The following is a 22,461-nucleotide window of genomic DNA, read 5'->3' as shown; positions in this document are numbered from 1 at the left end:
CCCGGGATAAGGCCTGGCTGTCCTCTAAAACAGCTCCTGTCCTCTCCCTCTGTATCCTTGAATCCTGTTTTGTTTTTCTGGAAAGGATCTCTCACGACACTACCTACTCACTTGCATCTTTCTCCCTAGTGTAAGAATGTATGTGGAAACAGATGACTTTTTACTGCTCTCAGCAAAAGCACTAACTCTATAAGCTCATTTGGATAACGCTTAAAGGCCCTGAGCCCACCCCCATATTCATGTCCAATCACTCTTTAAGTATCTGCACACTTCTGAATGTTATTTCTGTGATTCTGGGTAAGGTGGCTGGCACTGACCTAACTATACACTCTGCTCCCTTCTGAGGTTATCTGAGGAGGGAGAAAAGGTTGAAACAGTAGATTTGGATGGAAAAGATACATGCCAGGAGACATGACCATGCAGGAAGGCTTGCTCCACCCCGTTGAGGAAGAGGCCAGCATGCTTTCACGTGGACCCCAGTGAGAAGTAGGGAGAGATGTACAATGATGATCAGAATTGCTCAGAAGGTACCTGATACTTTCTCCTCAGGATTTAGAAGTGCTCAGGTTCATCTCACTAGAGAAAAGCAGAAAGCCTGGAAGGAAACAGCCAGCAGAAGAGGACAGCAGCCTACACTAGCTTCTGAGCAGACGGGAGCGTGCAGAAAACCACCCGACTCACGTGAATTCAGAGATTAGGGGGAAACAATAAGACATTTACTCAGACTGGGAAACAAAGCCAGGGTTAAACTGAGTTGATTAGTATAAGGTGTGATTATTTTATGTATTATGCTCTTTTAAAGTGAAGTCCTCAGAAAATATACACACAGCAAAAAAAAGAAGAAATACAAATGTCAACAGTGGTACTGAAATAATACTATAAATCACTTAGGAATTCTGTTTTCTTCATATCATTGCATTGGAAGAACTGACCCAGAATAGCAAACGTTCCCAATAAAAACAACTACATGTCCTCATTAGTCAAGCGCTTTAAATTGTACCACACATATTATTTTTAAAAGTTAAAATTAAGATCTACCTGTGGTAGAGAAGGTCCTTTCTTCCAAAGTTCTCTCCCTGAAGATTTAAAGAGAAAGAAAGGAGAGAAGGGAGTCGTAAAACAGCAGATTAACTTGGGTAGATGTATTCTCTAGCTCTACACTTGAATAAATAAGTGCAAAAGTTTTCTCTAAAGCTTACTACTTTACAATTAAAATATTACCGAGATATCATGCTTGCCCTCAAATGAACCAAGTTTTTTTTTTTTTTAATATGATAACATCTAGGTAGATAATATTAAGTATTAGGGAGAAGGGGTGAATGAAATGCAAATTTTAAAATACTCCTGAATTGGAAGATAATTTGCCAATATATATTAAAAGCTTAAAAAAATGTGCATACCCTGAAACTGAATGACTCAATATTTAGGAATTGATCCTAATGGGATAATAAAAATATGCTAAAATTTTTATATATAAGGAGAGATACTAAATTGTTATTTGTATTAGTTCAAAACTATAAACAACTAAAATGACAACAACAGGGAGTGGCTTAATTAATCTCAAGCAGAATTTTATGCATCGATAAAAATCATATGATAGAAAAAATATATGGGGAAAAGTCTTCAAGACATATAACAAAAAAGTAGACCCTAAAACTATAGACACCAACATTACCTCAAAAATTAATAATTTCAAAGAATAATCATAAAAAATATCTACAGCTCATACAAGTGACCTTGACTTTATGCAAAGGGAAGGGAGTGGAGGATAATCTTCATAAAGTTACTGGAGGCTCCTCAGTGGTAGAATGAGGGTTTTGTTTCATCTGTTTTGTTTTTATGTATTTCCCAATTTATCTTTAATAAATATAGAAAACACATTGGCACAAGTATTTGATAAATGCTGGGTGAATATTTTATGTACAGGTTTAAACATGATTCTTTAAAACATTAAGAGTATAAAGAGCTTCACCCGTTATCACTGAAAAAAATGTGGAAATTCCTGATGTTCTTAAGTTATTCCAGTTTAGTAGAGTTGAATTAATAAACTAAACAATACATAATGCAACAAACACTGCCGCAGAACAAGTTACTACAATACAAATACACAGCCATGGTATGGAAGGCGATGGACTAATACTGTTCTGCTTCTTGAAACTGTAGTTTTACCATCTAAATCCTAATGCTGCTCTTTAGTAACGGGAACTTGTTAATTACAGTAAACTGCTAGTACCTTTGTTAACATTTTCTGATGCAGTCTTCAGTAAGGTTAGAATGTCCAGATTGTCACCAATTCTTGCATAGTAAGAACTATCATTGCCAAGGGCATCCAGCAAGCTTATATCAGCGCCATTTTTAAGTAAGACTTCCACTGCGTCTTTGCAGCCATACTCACAACCCAGCATGAGAGCAGTCCTATGGGGGGGGAAATAGAAGGCCAGAAGACCAAGAGTAAGAGCCAGGAATAATTCAGAAATGTAGTTCAGAAGCCTCCTTTCTCAAGAACTGGAATTATTTTAAAAAGTCATACTTGTTACAGATACAGGTTTTTTACTTCACATGTTTATAGTTTAACTTCATCACATTTTTAAAAGCATGTGATTGGTGACTTATCTTACAGAGCTAACATCCTATATCACCTCCTATACTTGTATTTTTCTACTACCAAACTAACTTCATTCTAGTCCTTCAATAACCACAAATGTCAATGAGGTGTCCAAAGGGGAAAAAAAAAAACAAAAACCTTTTACATGGGATAGTAGCACTCCATTTGCTCAAAACCTGAAACAACAAAGCTAACTACTCACGAGGCTTCATGAACTATGCCACATCACACCACCCTGCTCCTACCCCGAATCCCTCTATCCCAAACAATCAGACCTTGGTCGCAATTTTTCTTCCTGGTAGAGCCATGCTTTGGCCACCTGAACACCTGTACATCTTCAGATTCAATTTTAGAACCTGCATTCTCAAATAAAGCGTCCTTGATTAACCTCAGTGTCATGGACCATTGCTTTCTTTTGCCATGACAGAACTTAAACTTTTAACAGCATATCAGCAAAGAGTAATAATGCAATAAGACAATCAAGTCATCATGGAAATATAGAAGGACCCTCGACTTTGTTTTGGAAACACAGACCTAATGAAATGAAGTGCCTTCTATCTAACTCTGTCACTGAATTTTACAAGAAAACCAATTCTTTTACTCTGATATGTATGTTCTATTTCTCTTTTATATACACCAGTATTTGCTGGCACTCATTCACATGCAATAGGCATTAACAAAGTCATCACTGTGTGGGGTAAAAATACTATACATAGCACAGAAAAAGAAAAGAAACAGGAACCTGAATACATGGATCAGAAACCATGGCTATAATTCATATCTAAAATCATCTGCTACATAATATATAATACACATTGCTCACCTCACTGGTTTTTGTGTGTTAAGTTCCAATGGAAAAAAAAAGAGAGAGAAAAACATACTTGGAAAAATATAAGCTCATAAAAATGCAAGACATTATATATGTCAAGTCTGCTCTGATCCTAAATTTTATTTTTAAATTAAATTTTCATGTTTGAAACAGATTAGAATATCTGCAAAAATAAACTAATACCAAGAAAAGAACTACTCTCTTAATAATCACACTAATGATTTAATTGCTTAAGAATTTCTTTCTGGGCTCTCCCTGGTGGCGCAAAAGGTTAGGACGTAGCACTGCAAGCCAGCCACAGCCACTTCGGTGCAAGTTCGCCCTGGAGGTGATTCACATGGTGTGGCAGACCTCTCCTGACCCACCCGCTGCTACCTTCAGCAGTGTGCTTCATTCATCTGCCTGTTATGCTCCTCACTCCGTCTCTGGTGAGTCCTCTCACTGCCCCTGTGCCTCTGGCCTGTACGTACCCCAGTTCTGTATGCATTAATAAATAAATCTTTTAAAAAAAAGAATTTCTTCCTATGAGATGCCTGAGCAATTAAAGCTACAGTCTGACATCTAAATACTATTTTGTTATTTACTTGCAATAAACTACAAAACGATAGAATGCTTACGAGAATAAAATTACATTAAAAAAACCAACAATTTCACTAGTAATCGCCTATAAAATCCCAGAAACTTACTGTAAATTACCATAATGCTTCAACTAGTAGAGGAAGCACAACCATTATTAGTGGTAATAATACTGTCACTACAATACAGAAGAGCCCTATGACATAATAGACCTCGAGAATAGAAAAGAGAGAATCACAGATGGAAATTATTAGTGCATACTAATTAAACTAACATCCAATATAGAAGCAAAAATAAAGTGAGAGAATCTTATGGAACAAAAAAGAACTTGATTTCAAAGAAGGAAGTGACAGGATGTGGAGAGAAACACCTCAAAAAAATCTATACTGCAACATATTGAGCCCTAGGACACTGAAGAACTCTGCTCTCTAAAGATTCACGGATGAAGTAGTCTGTGTAATTTTTTTGTTCCTCTCCCTTTTTCTTAATTGTACTCATTTTATCATAGCCTTTAAACTTAAAGTGAGGAGGGTAAAATTCCTCTTTCTTCAGTTCCTTGACCTTCATCACTGCCATTATTTTGCATTCATCCTGTTATTTCCCCCTAGTTCCTTCTGCTTCCTTCTTCTTGACTCTCAAAAAAAGGAAGAGGGAACCCACATGGAAGAAAGTTCGAGGCACAGATGCCCTGTCTCAGAACCTGCACACCTTGCTGGTGTCCAGGAAGCCAGGATAAAGAATTACCTATTCTGCTTGTCTCTGGAATTAATATCCGATCCTCGGTCTATTAGCATCTGACATATATTTGGCCGACACATCTGAGTAGCCAGAACAAGTGGTGTCCGTCCATCCTAAGCAACAAAAAAAATGAAACAGCATTAAGACAACAAATCTCTCCAAGCATAAAAGAGTACAAGTGTTGAAATAAGAATAAACATAAATTTACTCACTACATCTTTGGCATTCACTGAGGCCCCATGGTCACAAAGCAGCTGTATGCTTGAAGGACAGTCTGCCATAGCTTTCAGGAACAAAGGAAAATGATGAATGGTGAACATCTGCTGGCAAGACACATAGTGCTTTGCTAGGTCCATGGAAGGCAGAAGAAGTTCTTTACTTTCTAAATTACCAAACTTCACAGCCTTCTCTCAGTTTAGAATTATAAACATCAATTTTCTCTGTGAAAATTGATTAGAAAAGATCATTTTATAAAATTTGTTTAATGTATTAGGACCAAGGGATACAATCTTCTTTGTAGAAGACAAGAATATACTTTCTCTTCTAAAGGCAATGCACATAATAATAAAAAACCAAACACATTTTCTATTTATATTTTTAAAAATGACTACAGCTGACTTGATTTTTGAAGTGTTAGTTCAGCTTTAAGAAACATGTTATCTTTCTTATTTTACAAAAGAGCCTGAATAAATAATGACTCGTGTAGTTCATACTTCCTATAAAAAGCAGAAGATTGTCTGCCCATCATGGTGGAAAGTGGGGTCATTTTGTTAAAAACTATAATATCATCTAGCATTACTTCTGCGATCATTAGTAGAGTTCATATTTGCATTAGAAAAAAAATGTTATTAAATTCACTAAACAGGACTGTAGTTACACTCCACATGAATTTTTTTTTTTTTTTTTTAAAGATTTATTTATTTATTCATACAGAACTGGGGTACAGGCCAGAGGCTCAGGGGCGGTGAGAGGCTTCACCAGAGACAGAGTGGGGAGCAGAACAGGCAGATCGACGAAGTACACTGCTGAGGGGAGTAGCGGGCGGGTCAGGAGAGGTCTGCCAGCCATGTGGTCACCTCCGGGGCAGGCGGGAATCGAACTCATGCGGAAGTGGCTTCAGATTCTCAGTGCTGTGCTTTAACCCGCTGCGCCACCAGGGAGGGCCGAATTTGTTTTTTTTTAAGCCTATGAATTGAATCCAGGTTATTAGTATCGAAAATACTGACAAAGTCAATTGTTTTTTTGGAGTGTAATTCAATAGGATAAAAACAAACAAGAAAATTAAACAAGCTTTTAATTCTGACATCTTTAACCCAACTAAGTCTTTTATAAAAACTGAATAGTCTGGGCCCTCCCTGGTGGCGCAGCGGGATAAAGCACAACACTGAGAATCTAAAGCCGCTTCCGCATGAGTTCAATTCCCGCCTGCTCCGAGGTGACCACATGGCGCGGCAGACCTCTCCTGACCCGCCCGCTGCTCCCCTCAGCAGTGTACTTCGTCAATCTGCCTGTTCTGTTCCCCACTCTGTCTCTGGTGAAGCCTCTCACTGCCCCTGAACCTCTGGTCTTACCCCAGTTCTGTATGCACAAATAAATAAATCTTTAAAAAAAAAAAAAAAAAAAAAAAAAAAAAACTGAATAGTCGACTTCAATAAAAAAGGTAAACTGAAAGTTGATACATTAATTCAGGAATCAAAAATCAACAATATTGAGGCCAACTTATAAATAAAAATTAAAAAATATTATTCGCAATGAAGGAAAAAAGAAAGATACAGTTCTGGACTAAACATCTGACTGAGGAAATTACATTCCCATCCAAGATAACTATTTCAGATGATTTTTTTAGGCAGCAGTCATTACAATGAGGTAAAGAATCATGAGTCTAGAAATAAAGATAAGAAATAAAGGAGAGTTAGAAACTTTGTCCAGAAAGTAACTTCGGAGATGGTTCCTGACACAGAAGCACCTGGCAACAGACCAGAAACTGAGCCAGGTTCTGAGAGAATTGTACCACCAAGACTCCAGCAGTCCCCTTGGCAGAAATGTATGACTGTTCCAGCTCTTAACAGCTTCTATAGTGGCCATGCTGTCCATCAACTGACTAGCTGTGCCTCTCATAGATAACAGACAAGCACCTCCCAGAAGGCAGAGGAAGAGGCCCCCAGAGGACATGGACTAGGATTTCTCCCAGAAAACAGAATGGAGGGGGGAGGTAATCCCAAGGAGCTCAGCAGCAAATATGGCATCTGCTAAGCACCAGTGACTGCTCTATTTGCAGGTTCTCCCTTTAATTTCACATAACTTGTCCTTGTTCCATCACTATATATATTATGAAGAATGGGGCTCTTTTCTTTGCATTTACAAATTGCTGGATCACAAAGACGCATATCAGAGCCAAAAAGAGAAGAAACACATCACCCTAGGCTTTGAAATAGTTGCAATAACTGGATTGGTTTACATCTCATTTCCCTTAGGGAGAGGGCAATGGTTTCAATGTGTAGGATGCAGGGGCTACAGCTGAAAGGCCAAGGTTGGACTATAGCAGAAAATGCAATTTGTCATCAAAATCTGTTCTCCCTTCATCTACAGTTAGCAGAAAGGTCATGATGAGTCACCCAGAAATTACATTTCTAGCCTCCTTTACAGATAAACATTTGATTGACCTTGTTGTCATCAATGGAATGTAAGTAGAGGGAGATCTACCACTTCCAAATCTGAGCCTAAAACTCAGGGCACGTGTTCTTTCACATTGTCGTGCCACATCCTGCTAGCTTAAACATGGATATGACTGTAAGACCTGCCAACTTATGCCACTCATTGATTTTTTTATAAGCAGCTGATAATTTGAGTTATTTTATTACATCAACTTAGTCTTCATTCTAAATTCCTCCATATACCTAGTGAACAAATGTTAAGATAGCAGCTGGTCAAATTGTACCAGTTTTAAACACAAGAACAAAACATATGGATATGTACACCAAAACAATGCACAATAATGCATACTTTTTGAAAAAAGTATACACTGTGCTATCCACAAGTTACTAAGCATCAGGGTTATCTCCAGAAGTTTCCTTGTGTGCCTTTCTCTGTGTGTATGTGTTTTGACTGTTCTCCCATGTGAGGTAAAACATAAGTTCTATCTTATTAATACATTTTAAAGTGCACAATACTGTGCTAAAGTGATAATTCTGTGCAATGTTTACACATAAGTTATACTTCAATGAAATATAGAAAAAGATAAATAGCTGGGAAAAAGAGAACAATAATTAGATGATTTTGAAAACATTTTCATATGCACTAAGTGTAATAATGGCATTATTCTTAGGTTACAAAATAGAGTAAATATCTTTTGGAGATACAAACTACATTATTTATGGATAAAAGTATATATGTCTTAGACATAGAAACAATCCAAATGCTCAAAAGTAGATGACTGGATTAAAAAGATGTGGTGCATATACACAATGGAATATTATTCAGCAACCAAAAAAAAAATGCCTTTTGCAGCAACATGGATAGAGCTGGAAAAGATCATGCTTAGTGAATTAAGCCAGAAAGAGGGCCCTTCCTGGTGGTGCAGTGGGTTTAAGCACAGCACTAAGAAGCTAAAGCCACTTTGGCATGAGTTAAATTCCCAGCCCCAGAGGGATCCACATGGTGCGGCAGACCTCTCCTGGCCCGCCTGCTGTTCCCCTCAGCAGTATACTTCATCAGTCATCCTATTCTGCTCCCCACTCTGTCTCTGGTGAATCCTCTCACTGCCCCTGCACCTCTGGCCTGTACCCCAATTCTGTATGCATAAATAAATAAATCTTAAAAAAAAAAAAAAGCCCCAGCTGGAAGGCACATTAGTTTAAAAAAAAGAAAGGAAAGAAATGAGCCAGAAAGAAAAGGAAAAATATTGGATGGTTTCACTCATAGCAGGAATGTAAAGGACCAGGCAAAAAAATAATAATAATGAACAGCTATATACTAGAGACATTTTATGGGGGTGGAGTGGGGAATGGGATCAAAAACGGTGGAGTGAGGGAAGTGCACTGGACTATGGTGATGGCACTCAGGTAATTTGGTAATGGGAAGCCCAAAGGGATTACAACTGAGATGGGAAAAGGCACAAAATGATGTAAAAAAAAACTATTATATTATTTTTAAAAAGTATGTATGTCTTAGAGCTGAATGAAAATACTGCAGTCAAGTGGGAGTAGTGCACTGGACTATGGTGATGGCACACAGGTGATTTGGTAATGGGAAGCCCAAAGGGATTACAACTGAGATGGGAAAAGGCCCAAAATGATGTAAAAAAAAAAACTATTATATTATTTTTAAAAAGTATGTATGTCTTAGAGCTGAATGAAAATACTGCAGTCAAGTGGGAGTAGTGAGGGTGATATTCATTAATCAAGGTGGCCACATGCTGGTGACTGTCTGAGCTATGTAAAGAGTATAAGGCGTTTTTAACATAATGTTCTTTCTTGTTTATGTGTGCTTGGAATTTTTCATAATAAAACTAATTTTTAAAAGGTAATTATTGATAAAGATGGACTGATTATTTATAAAAAAAAAAAAAACACAAGAAAAGGTAGCAGGAGCAGAAATAGCATGTAATATATTCATATCCCAGGAGACAGCAGTCATTTTTCAAATCCCATCAAGCACAGTAAATTAGCACTGTGAATTTTTAAGTGATTTTTAAATGTAACTTGTAAAATTATTTTGATGCTTCCATAATTTTACAAGCCAGTTTAGGCTTTTGTTTTTAATTATTTAAGTATCAACAAAATTATCATAAAATATCAAATAAGAGATTAAAATCTATATAGTAGTTCACAAGGGTCACTGTATGGTTCAAATGACACTGTACACTAAAATTCTTTGCAAATATTATCAGTCTATGACAAATGAAAGAAAAATATATTGTGTGAGATTTATGATGGTGGCGGTGGTGGTGGTAGTGGTGGCTGTTTTGATTTAGAGGTGTCAGCACTTAATTTCATATCACTATAATGTGCTATATTAAAGAAAAAAAAGATTTATACTAGTAATCCACAGATTTCATTATCACACTTGTGTATTGCTTTATCTTTAGGCTTATTCACCACATATGTAAACAGAATATAAACAGAAAAAAATGAAGACTAAGCTATAATTGTTTGAATTTGAAATGTAATATCTTTAGCCACAAACTACTTCAGTCTACAGCAGATATTCTACACACATGAAAAGAGGGTAGAGGCCCTCTCTGGTGGTGCAGCAGGTTAAAGCACAGCACTAAAAAGCTAAAGCTTCAGCATGAGTTCAATCCCCACCCTCCCAGGAGGTAACCACATGGCGCAGCAGACCTCTCCTGTCTGGCCTGCTGTTCCCCTCAGCATTGTACTTTGTCAATCGACCTGTTCTGCTCCCCACTCTGTTTCTGGCGAATCCTCTCACCATCCCTGCCCCTCTGGCCTGTATCCAGTTCTGTATGCATAAATAAATAAATCTTTAAAAAAAAAAACAAAAAAAAACAAAGGTAGATATTTTTCTTTCCTTCAGCCTCCTAGTCATCTGTAGGAATTTCAGACTTAAAAGAGTCAGACTATCTTTGACTCCAAGGATATTTAATATTTAACTTTTTGCTAAGTAATTCTTATAGTACACCTAAAGAATATAGCCTAAAGAATGATACACAAGTATGATAAGTAATAAAATCTGTGGATTACTAGTATATTTTTTTAATAAAGCACATTATAGTGATATAAAGTCTAGTACTGACACCTCTAAACAAAATAGTCACTACCACCACCACCACCACCATCACCACCACCACCATTAAGAAATCTCTATGTGGGCCCTCCCTGGTGGCGCAGTGGGTTAAAACACAGCACTGAGAAGCTAAAGCCGCTTCCGCGTGAGTTCGATTCCTGCCTGCCCCGGCGGTGACCACTGGCGTGGCAGACCTCTCCTCACCCCCCCGCTGCTTCCCTCAGCAGTGTACTTCGTCAATCTGCCTGTTCTGCTCCCCACTCTGTCTCTGGTGAAACCTCTCACCGCCCCTGAGCCTCTGGCCTGTACCCCAGTTCTGTATGCACAAATAAAATCTTAAAAAAAAAAAAGAAATTTCTATGTGATTCAAAAAGATACCTGCACCCCCATGTTTACTGCTGCTTTATTCACAACTGGAAAGACATGGAAACAGCCCAAATGCCCAAAAATGGATGACTGGATTAAAAAGATGTGGTACATATACATAATGGAATATTACTCAGCAACCAAAAAAAAGAAACACATGTCTTTTGCAGCAACATGGATGGAGCTGGAAAAGATCATGCTTAGTGAATAAGCCAGAAAGAAAAGGAAAAATACCAGATGGTTTCTCTCATAGCAGTAATATAATGGAACAGGTGAGAAAATAATGGTGAACAGCTATATACCAGAGATATTTTGTGGGAGTGGGATCAAAAACAGTGGGGGTGGGGGAGCGGATGCACTGGACTGTGGTGATGGCACATGGGTGATTTGGTGATGGGAAGCCCAAGGGGATTGCAACTGAGATGGAAAAATATACAAAATGATGTAAAAATAAACTATATAAATAAATAAAAACAAATTGACTGTAATAACAACAACAACAAAAAAGAAATCACTATGTACCAGGTACTACTTTAATTTCTTTATAGCCACTCACCACAATAGAATTATTAATTACATTTTGCAGATGAAAAAAAATGAGATTCAGACATGTTAATTAGGAAAGTATAGATTTTAAGAAAGAGAAAAGTCTTCCTCCTTCCAATTTCTCCCAGCAAATCCCAACCATACACACACACATAGTGCCTGGAGCTCCTTGGAACAGGTGATGGCTTGTCTAGCTTTGGAATTTTAGTTCCTACCAAAATGCCCTGTAAATAATGGCCATCTGAGTCTTTTTTAAGCTGTACAAGCTAGTAAATTTCAAATTAGAGTAAACAAACAAACAAACAAATCACAATATTCTGTTTCTCCATGGGTTATACAAATATATACATGGTAAAACTCAGAAATTAGTTTAAATGCCTTGGTATTTTACCAAACATTTATCACCAACTGGAAAGTTTGCTCACCTGCATCGTGGAGTGCAGTTCTTCCCTGCAGGTCTGTATGTTCAGTGGGACAATTGTACTGTTAAGACATAGAAATTCCATAATCTAGGAATTTTATTTTAAAATTAAACATCAAGACTCAAATGAACATGTTATTTATCTTTATGGTAGTCCATATGTTTAAAAAAAAAACAAACCTGAAGAATATTAGACAAGCAGGTAAATATTTTGATGTGAAGCAAATATAATAGCATGTTTTTGAAAGTATTTTACCAAACAGGAAAACATCTGGCATATGACAATGGTAAAGAAATCATATTATTGACTGGGGTTTTCTTTCCAGCACGAGTTAAAACTTGAACAACTGAGTGAGAAAAATCAAATGAGTTCTGCATTAAATAAAAGTGTCTGTGGGAATATATGACTTGACCCTTTCACTGAAAATATAATATAATCCATTAGTTCATAGACTGAAGGGGTCAATAGTATATAGTCTAAGTTACTGATGTCTATGTATTGGAAAAGATGTTATGCTATATCACTTTCTCTTATGTCATATATCAGGCAACAGAAAATTCCAAGCTTTAGCTAAAGTCAACAGGAAGGTCAAGTCTTTGTTATTTATTTTTAATACACTGAGTTATGCAATTCACTTCCCTCCAAGCTTTTGCTCTTTATTGTTCACATTCTTTCATAAATGATGGAAAAACTATTATGTAAGCTAACAGTCAAGGTTAACCTAGTATTTTCTTTGATCTCAAATTCCAAAAATACATTAAAAACACTTGTATTATTTGCAGTCAAAAAAATAAAACCTCAGTATTTGCCACTTTTATTACCTGTAGAAGTTTCTGCAGGCACAATGCATGTCCATACTTTGCAGCCAGGTGAAGTGCATTTCTCCCTAGGAAAGAAATCAGTTAAAATATATGTGAAGGGTTACTTTTATCACATGTAATAATATGATTCATTTCTAAAATTAGCAGACAGCATATCTGATTTGTAAGCATGTTTTCAGTTTCTATGATGTTTCGCCCAGTTTTATATTTAATAGGAGATAATGTACATACACCAAAACATTGTAGGGAAGAAAAATTCAACATATGAACCCATAAAGTACAAAACTTTGTGTTGTTTACCATGATATCTTCAATATATAGTGCTGAGACAGTATCAGGCAACACAAGGGAGATGGGATGAAGAGAAAGAGAAAGAGGAAAAAAGCATGGGAGAAGAGGGAAAGATAAACAGATTTCACATAAGCAATGAAGATACTGAAAACAGAAAGTAGAGAGATGTTAAGTCAAAGAAAGGAAATTCTCTGATATTTATATTTCAACTAAGTTCATTAAGTGACCATGTCTCTGAATATCAGACAACTTGTTCAAATAGAAAGTGCATTAAAATGTTCCAGTTTAGAGGAAATAACGGGGTTGAAGGGAGGTGGCAGGCAGGGAGGAGATTTATGAGATAATCTAAAAGGCTAATGTCGAACACTAGAAAAATAGGCCAATTTGCAGAGAACATTCTACTTAGAAACACTTTTTCTTCCAACCATATTTCCTTACACATACACCTCTCTTGGGTGGTAAGAGACAGAAAAGCTTCACAGACTACTCCAGCTTCCACTCTTGAATGCTCTTAATTTCCCTCTAATTTCACAACCATCTTAAAACAAAATTTGGCTTCATGAGTAGAACTTTCTGCCAAAAAAAAGCAATTCCTTTTCTGTTCATCTTAGAAGAATGAATATATGACTTTGCAAATTTTCCTGGACCTCATAACTTCTGTGTAGCTGGCAAATAGGTTCTAGAATAAAAAGCATGAGTCCAGGTATTTATATAGGTATAGCTACAACATATTCAACCACTCTTATACATCCTCTACTGCCAAATAAGTCAGAAGTAATGTTTTCACATTCCAATTTGCTCCTGTCCACAATTTTCCTAAAAATATTCCATGTTGTGAAAGGTCATAGAGAAACACGTATCCCCATGAGCAGTAACAGAAGAGCAGAGGGGAGCAGAGTGGTAACAGTCCCATATTCAAGAAAATGTCACAGACACTTGATAGCATGAAACTATCAGGTCAGGACTAAGGAAATCCCACATCCAGTCACTTGAAATACGGTAGCAAAAAGTCAAGGAAACACTAAACTTAAAGCCAACCACTATGAGCCACACCAAAGGTGCAGACCTGTTTAGACCTGATCACAAATACCTCAAAGCCACACTGACTTAAAATCTGATTATTTTCAATCTACTTTTCTACTGCTAGCTAATAAAGTTTTTTTATCAAATGGTCATCAAATATCCACATTTGGATTATCATATAAAACAACAGCAAATGAGACAAGGTCCTTATCCTCAAGAAAGGCCATCTCTAAGGACAAACATACTTAAAAAACAAAGGAAAGCATGACTAAACAACAGCAAAAGCAGAAAATAAAAAGAATGAGGGAGGGTGTGCTGTGGTGCCATGTAGGACTGGCCATGTTTGCTGAGCTTAGGGAAGCACTGGGTTCCATCTATTCTGTAGGGGGCAGGGAGAATGTCACCAGAGTGGCCATTGGCAAAAATGCCCAGGGTGGAAAGAAGCCAGATAAAAACAAAGATAATCAGAATCTGACTTAGAATCAGCACGATAAACAAGGCTTCTGAAAAGGTATGACTGGTTCAAAATGTCTGAAACAAATATTTTACATAGATGGAAGCATATGTATGTAATAAACACGTTCTTCTGTTTGTTGAAAGTTGAGTTTGATCTTTAATTTAGAAATTGATAGATCCTTTAGGTACAAAATTTTCCTCACTTCAAAATTCAATAGTAATAGCTCGCTCCCCCTCTCCTCCTTTCTGTTTGTAAACACAATGCTAATTAACAGCAACATAATTACTTGTCCTTACATGGAGTGGGAGGGTAAAATAAAGTTGCTAAGAAAATTCTCTGTTATAGATCACCTCTTCGTGGCCACTGAACAAGACCGAGCTGCAGAGAAATAAGGTTTTGAGAAACAAAACCCATAGAAACAAGAATAGGTATCCTGATAAACAGATGAATAGAAAACTAGTAGTTTTCTAAAAAAAGCAAGAGCTCTATTCAGATACTTAAAGGTCGACCTTGTGATGTACAGACAAGATTTTAAAAGACAGACATAGATGTGACTAAGATTAGGCAGAAGACCCCGAAGAGACAGTCTTACACTGCTACAAGAAGTAAGCCTTTATAAATAGTCAGCCAGACACAGAAATGGGTTCCCGGGAGGTGTGATCATTAGGACCACAGCTCGGCCACTGAGGGCCCAGGCCAGTGGCTGAAGAATTCGGTGCCTCACAGCCTCCAGGCTGACGTGAAGCTGAGTGAGCCAGGAGGCTGGAGCATTCCAGAGTGAATGTCTGTGCTGGGGCATCAGCCAGTGTGGCTGGGATCATCACAGTGAGGCTGTTCGTCTCCATCCCAAGAAAAGTCCAGTCAAATGCTGAATGATTTCACCACAGAGTGTCTTCTACTACTGATTGATACGCCAATGTAAGCTAAGTGGCACAGAAAGGTTCTTTAGAGTCTGGTTTTAAACCAAAACTGTCACTGTACTTCAGGTCTCCAACTGCTTGTTCAGTAACCCCTTCTCCTAAATTCCCTGTACTCATCTTAACCACATAATGATAGCTCAGAAGTAAAGCTTTTCTCAATTTTAAAAACAGAAAATGAAGGATCTTTTTTTTAAATATCCTTCAAGTCTGATTAAGAACATTAGCAGTGAGTGATGCTTGTAACCAACTTTGTAACTGATCAGTGCAAACATACCTGCAGTGTCACAGGATGTAATATCAACTCCATGTAAAAGGATGGCGTTCAAACACTCAAGGTTCCCCTTTGAAGCCACAACATGGAAGCTAAAGAAAAAAATTTGTTATGCAAAGGAAAGCACCAAAGCTCAATTAGATATTAACATCCCCTTTTATTCAACACACACACATATGCATACATATACTTTTAAAGTCACATTAAAACAGCTTTATTTTTAATACAAGAAAAAAGAAATCTAACCAGTATTGCTGAAAATTCATCTTAACCTAAAATTACATAAGGGGCCAATGCTGTCTAGACACCAAAGGGAGATTTTAATGTTCAATTGTCTTAATAATAGAAAATATATACTATAGCATTATCAACCCTATAGTCTATTATTTCATTAGCAGAGGCAGTAGCACTCGGAGCTTAATCAATGTATTGTGAACTTTCTACCAGGTTATTTTGCTTTGTTTCAAAAATCTTAAAACTGCTGAGACAAATGAAGTTATGGCAGAAGAGTGAGGCCAAAACAGATAACAAGATTTATCCCTTTGTTTAGATTTATCAAAGTAAAATCTAGCATATAAAAATCTTCAAATCAACAAACTAAATTACCCTTGAAAGTCATAAAAGAACTGGAAATTTCTTCCCAAACAGTATACCGATGGCTACCACAAACTTTTTCTTTTGCACATAGACCTAGTATGACTGGCTGAAGATTCACACAAAGAGGTGGGGGAAACCGAATAACTGCAAAATATACCTATCACTTTGGCATCTAGATTATTCCTAGTTGGAGACAAGGAATGCCAGCAGACCCAGGAAGAGCTATTTACTTTCCCTTTAACTGCCTAAAAGAATTGGGTTAGACATCCTGCACTAAGAGAGAGTTAATATTGAAGATCATTTGTGATCGGAAAGACTTCTCTGCATGGCATTGCAAGCATTTGCTTATCTCTTCTTCCTATAAATTTCTACCTGCACTCCCAATTTTCATCTCTAATTCTCTACCCTCCCCACTTCTTAGCTCAGGATGGCAATCAAGCCTCAACTGCTTATCTTTGGATCTCAGGTTTTTGGGACTCCAGAAGATATGAAGCTTGTTTTTTTCTTTTTTAATATGTTTTATATCGAATTAATTATTATTAGCCAAAGAACACAGAAGGAAAGATGGGAAAAGCTTCCCTTCCCTACACAGGTATAAGTGAACAAATTTCCTAATAATGCAAGTAAAACCTGATTCAGAAACTAACTTTAAGTTATCCAGTATTCAAGATAAAAGGTAACAAAATATTATGTATTTGATAGTCTAATACTTCATTAACTACCAATATTTACAGCAATATTTTTGTGCAGTAAGAGTTGACACAGATTATATTCCATTAAATCGAAACTAGTAAGTGACTTGTTGAAAAAGGCCAGTGAATTTGGCTTGGGAAAGAACAGAAACCCAGAACAAGAATAAGCAAGCAGTCTGAAGATGCCAGGAGACAAAGGAGGCGCAAGTTGCATGACACCAGGTATAGACACACGCTCTGTACCCCTCCAGCAGGGTCTTTCCCTGACCATGCCATGTCAATATTTTCTACTTCTCCATTTCCTGAAACTTTAGTAATCCTCGTCCTCTCATTTATGCCTTTATTATTCAATCTAGAGTTTCACATTTTCTAATGTAATGCATGAATTCAAGATTTATTTCCTTTACAGCTTATGAATTTCTCAGCAAAAGCAGAGACTTTTGTCTGACTTGCTCCCTATTTTATCCCCAAAACCAACGAGATGAGGGTCCTTAAATACTTGACTAACCAGTTGCTTAGAAATAAAATTAGGAGGCTGCTTGCAAATTCATTCATTAAATAACACTCAGCCGTGTGTCTCTATTAATATTACGGCAGATATAAGAGTAAGACAGGGCTTCCCAGGTGACGCAGCTACTACAACACAAGTTCGATCCCTGGCCAGGGAGCCGACCCACATGGTCTCTTGTCTTGCCTGCTGCTCCCCTCAGCAGTGGATTTCAGATGATCCACCTGTTCTGCTCCCCACCCTGTCTCTACTGAATCCTCTCAATGCCCCCCAACTTGGACCTCTGGCCTGTACCCCAGTTCTTGTATGCAAAAATAAATAAATCTTTAATAAAAAAAAAAAAAAGCAAGACACCAAGTACTACTATGTAAAGCAATGTGAATTAGAAAGAGTCGTTTCTGATAAAAGGAATATAGTGTTCTTAAAAATCAAAAGTTCTCATAGTAAAATTAAACTGCTCTGAACTGAAGGTATCAATTATCTTTCTGCAACACTGATGTAGGTGATCATACCATGCAATGTATCCTTAGAGAAATGATAATTTCCTTTAAGCAAAGGTGTTTAGTCTTCCAACAACTTTGGCTACATCATTTTTTGTTTGCTTGTTTTCATTTTCTAACAAAATTTGGATGACTTCTTTCTTCAAAATAAGTCAACATTATATTGGTAATATGGGTAGAAATCACAACAAACCCATGATGCATTATTAATGCTAGTGTGCTATAAATGGTAGACGCACTTCAAAAAGTAGATAAATTCGTCGCTACATTAAGAGTCATAAAAGAAAAATCTGAAATATTCTTTTGCAATTAAAAAGTTTTCTTTTTGTAAACTAAACATGTATTTCTGTTTCCATAAAGGAAATACAGAAAATTTGGACAATTCCTACCTTTGAGGACAACCAGAAACCTACGACAGATTCTGGACAACACCTGTGAGCTAACAAGACTGAAAAATTATTGGGTCAGCATGCAGGGAAGGACAGAGACCCAGAGACGTGAGGAGGGAGTATGAAGGTACGTTTTGCCTGTAACATCTGATTCCAGATAAAATAGCTGAAAGGCTGAAGAGCACTTTGATAACCTGGAGAGAAGGGGAGACAGGAATTGGAAGCCAGGATTCTGAAAGCAGAGAATCTTGGCAAACTTGACCATTTTGGTTTGCAAAGGGTTACACCCTAGAAGAAAGGTGGACAGGAAGAAAACTTGCAGAAACCAGGATTTCATTTTTGAAACTAGACTACAGTCAGAAAGCACATATTACTTTTGTTTTACATTTCAAATTAAAAACCAAAAAAGAAATTAAAAATAAAATTGTTTTGTACTTGTAAATAATACAGAAGATGTATTTTAACATGTCCTATACTTTGCTACATATAAAATGTTTTAATTAAAGAAAAGTCAGTTGATTTAACATAGGAGAAATATTTCATCTCATGAATCTCAAAAAAATTCTACCTTCAGTGAAAACCTGAACTAATAATGCATCATGGGTTTGTTGTGATTTCTCCCCATATTATATTACCAATATAATGTTTTATGAACTTTATATTAAAATGATATCAAAGGTTTAGAACTGGCCCTCCCTGGTGGCGCAGTGAGTTAAAGCACAGCTCTAAGAAGCTAAAGCCACTTCAGCATGAGTTCAATCCCCGCCCCGGAAGATGATCACATGGCACTGCAGACATCTCCTGACTCCACCCGTTGCTCCCTTTGGCAGTTTTTTCATCATTTTCCCTGTTCTGCTCCCCACCCTGTCTCTGGTAAATCCTATCACTGCCCTGCACCTCTGGCCTGTACACCAGTTCTATATGAATAAATAAGTCTTTAAAAAAAAAAAGCACAAGGTTTAGAACTATTACCATTAATATAAATAACTTTACTCAAAACTGAACCTTAGAGCAAAGAAATTCTAAATATGAAAGATTCTTTCAAAGCACAGATAGGCAGGATGAAGAAAACAGGTCTCCCTGAAGGTCCTTACCCTAAAGATTCTCTTTATCTTTTAACATCATAACATTTAGTGGGAAAAGAAACATGAAAAATTTTTGCTTCTGAATATTAAAGTTTCACTATTGATATCATACTGTAAGCCCTATAAATAATTTAAAATTTAGCAGAAAAAACAGGACAGACTCAAAATAATCAATGTTACCTACCTAATAAAATTGAAACCGTAAAAAATTAGAACTTTTCAAACACTATTGCTTTTTCCAATTACTTACTTTTAAAAGTATGCTTTTTCTATTTTTACTAAACGGAAATATCTAAGCATACCAAGATGGTAACACTCATCAAATATTAACTATACATCCCCTAATATTCATTTCTATATTTAGTATCTGGTTTCCAGCTAGAATATTCTAAATAAACTCATGCCATGCCAGTATATGACTGAAAAGAATTTAAGGAAATGAAATTTTTCACCTCTAACTTTGGGAAGTTTCCCAGATAAGGTTTTAAGTGCTATAATTATAGAAAAGTAGTACCAGTAATAACCTCAACAGGTCTGCGGAAAAGACAGACAATTCATAAGCACATAGACAAAGCTCAGTAACACAAACACAGGTAGGATTGCTGCCAGTCATTCGCCTCCCTTTCTGCTATCACATTCTCCACATTACACACGAGCCAATTGCCCACATAAAAAGAATTGGAAGTTGAAAGATCAAGAAAGAGAACTTGTAGTTCTTCATGAGATTAGACCTAGTTACTTAACCTTTGTAAGCCTTTTCCTAGTTTTTTTAGAGGGTCACTGCAAGGCTCAAACATGATAAGGAATACGAAAAGGCTTACAGAGAAAAATGCCCCAGATAACCAAACCTTGTGGTTTGTTATGGAGTCTGAACAGCTTGACTAATGGAGTATTTACATTTTCTCTAACTTGAAAATCTTCCTCTTTGGGTACAACTATTAGTACATAATATTTGAAAGTAATATTTCAAAATTTTTAAACCATGGGTTTTGGTAAAGGTTTTTTTTTTATTATTATTAAAAAGGTGATAACTAGAATTTGCAAATTTCATTTGTATCCCACGGCTCGACCCAAATTCCCTTTAGGGAATTATCAGTAATACTTACGCAGATCTGCCTTCTACATCTAGTTTGCCTGGATTGACCCCCTTTTTAGCAAGTATGGAGGACACTTTTTCTGCATCTCCCCTTTCTGCTGCTTTCATCAACCGGTCATCATATTTGTTCCAATCGGTTGCATGCTAGAAAAAGAAAAAGAAAAAGTAAACATGGCATAACATATATACCACAAGAAACAGACTCTCTAGGGAAGGGAGAGGGAAGGGAGGGCAGCACGATATGATACATGACTCCATTTGCTACTGTACCCCAAATTTCCCTGTTCCTGCTGTGTTAACTTCCAGAGAAAGGCAGAATTAGAAAATGTGGCCATAATACACGGTCTAAAAGAAACAATTTTAAACTATTCTCAAGAAAAAATATGTTTCTCATGTTCTTGGCTGTTTGCCTTCAGAGCAAAGACAGGAAATTAATAATTACTGCAGTGCCAGGCCTGAATTACTAAAACAACCCTGGTAAACTAAACTTACCATCCCCACCAATAGAAGACAAGACTCCAGAGACACCAAATGACCTAGGTGGCCAAACCCAAATAAGACTTCTCATGATTTCTGAAGTCACTGGGCTTTTCCTACTCCAACTCACGTTTTCAGATGTGGCTGTGATGACAGCCCAGTAATAGTCTCCCATCCCCAACCCCGTACTTTTTTAAGAGACACTGTTGGAGATTAGTTTATAGAGGTAAGTTACACGGACACACACACACTTCAGAACACAGTTCGTTATCCTATAATGATGAAATGAAAATCCTACATAGAACTAAAACAAACAAAAAACTACTTACTAACAATCCTAATAAAACAACAGATCACTTTCATCATCTTCCTTTTTTGTACATTGACTACTTTTGTTTAAAGATGTTTAATTTTACAAAAACAATGTACCTGCATATGAAAGTGTCCATTTTTTTAAACAGAATTTATCATATGATATGCCTTTTAGTTGTATCTAAGTTATCTTTAGCTTCAATTGGAGAAATACATATTCAAAACATTCTAAAGTAATAACTTTGATCTGTACTTAGTAAGCAAAAATGTCAGAACCTGCAACAGGTCAGAAAACCCAAAATACATGTCATAGGTTCGTTCCCCCATTATCCTAATGAAGCATGTTCCTATCTGGTATGGCTTGGTAGGTTTTGGGGCAGGGGTCAAGGAATGTTCAAAATTTTTTCCATCTACATTCATAGTAATAGCATTCCCAGACCCCCAAAATAGCTAACCAAGTCATACCAAATAGAAATGTTCTACTTTCAGATAGTAGGGGGAATCAATATTTAAACAAGTAAGGTTTTACTCTTTTAAAGTAATTTATGGTAAACATTTTATTAAATTCTGTGCTGAGCCCAATGTAAATTCTAGAACAAAAAAAGATGACTTTTTCACTTAACTTACAAAGCCAACCCTATGTCCATAAGTATAACAAATCTCTATAAATAAAAATACATCATTATGTAAAACATGTTGATCAATATACCTACTATTTCAAAAGCCTCAAAATGACCGTTGCCAAAATAGCAATGTATTCATTAAATATTGAAGTGAAGAATGAATATTAAGAATTGAACATTAAAAAGATAAAAATATTAAAATTTTTATTCATTCCTGAAATGTAATATTTCCATGGAAACTGGTTCAAATGTCTATACAGACTTCAGAGTTATCTCTAAATTAGGCAAATGTGATGATGAACTACAAACTCCCAATTTTGAGTAGAGACTAGCCCTACTCATTGGCTTCAAGTCAAACTCCCTTCTTTAGCTTTAAAACAAAACAACAGATTACTGACTTTGAAATGGGGAGTGGTGGTAGATGTAGGCTTTGGAAACTGTGTTCCCAGATGCCAAAGGAAGAAGTCATGTTTAGTACACAAATACTTGCTCTGCATTGATTAGTTTACCCTTGCAACTAAAACCTCAACTTTCTTTGCAAGTAAACTTGCTGGTAGCTATTCAAGACAATA

At 36.6% G+C, this 22,461-nt stretch overlaps 1 protein-coding gene across 2 annotated transcripts in view; it reads right to left on the bottom strand.

The window, feature by feature from the left end:
- UACA (uveal autoantigen with coiled-coil domains and ankyrin repeats) overlaps positions 1 to 22,461 on the bottom strand; it is an 84,249-nt gene that overhangs the window by 22,907 nt on the left and 38,881 nt on the right. For both annotated transcript variants that reach the window (XM_012728675.1, XM_004687629.2), the window contains exons 2-9: positions 20,488 to 20,621; positions 15,614 to 15,702; positions 12,649 to 12,713; positions 11,831 to 11,888; positions 4,961 to 5,031; positions 4,755 to 4,861; positions 2,234 to 2,415; positions 1,039 to 1,076 (exon numbers count right to left, since the gene is read on the bottom strand). In XM_012728675.1, coding sequence (XP_012584129.1) covers positions 1,039 to 1,076; positions 2,234 to 2,415; positions 4,755 to 4,861; positions 4,961 to 5,031; positions 11,831 to 11,888; positions 12,649 to 12,713; positions 15,614 to 15,702; positions 20,488 to 20,621 — 744 coding nt within the window. The remainder of the gene's footprint in view (positions 1 to 1,038; positions 1,077 to 2,233; positions 2,416 to 4,754; positions 4,862 to 4,960; positions 5,032 to 11,830; positions 11,889 to 12,648; positions 12,714 to 15,613; positions 15,703 to 20,487; positions 20,622 to 22,461) is intronic.

This window comes from Condylura cristata, unplaced genomic scaffold, assembly GCF_000260355.1.
Source record: "Condylura cristata isolate star-nosed mole 26May11 unplaced genomic scaffold, ConCri1.0 scaffold00023, whole genome shotgun sequence".
Classification (NCBI taxonomy): domain Eukaryota; kingdom Metazoa; phylum Chordata; class Mammalia; order Eulipotyphla; family Talpidae; genus Condylura; species Condylura cristata.
Note: the sequence above shows the minus strand (reverse complement) of the source record. Positions and strands in the feature narration are given on the sequence as shown.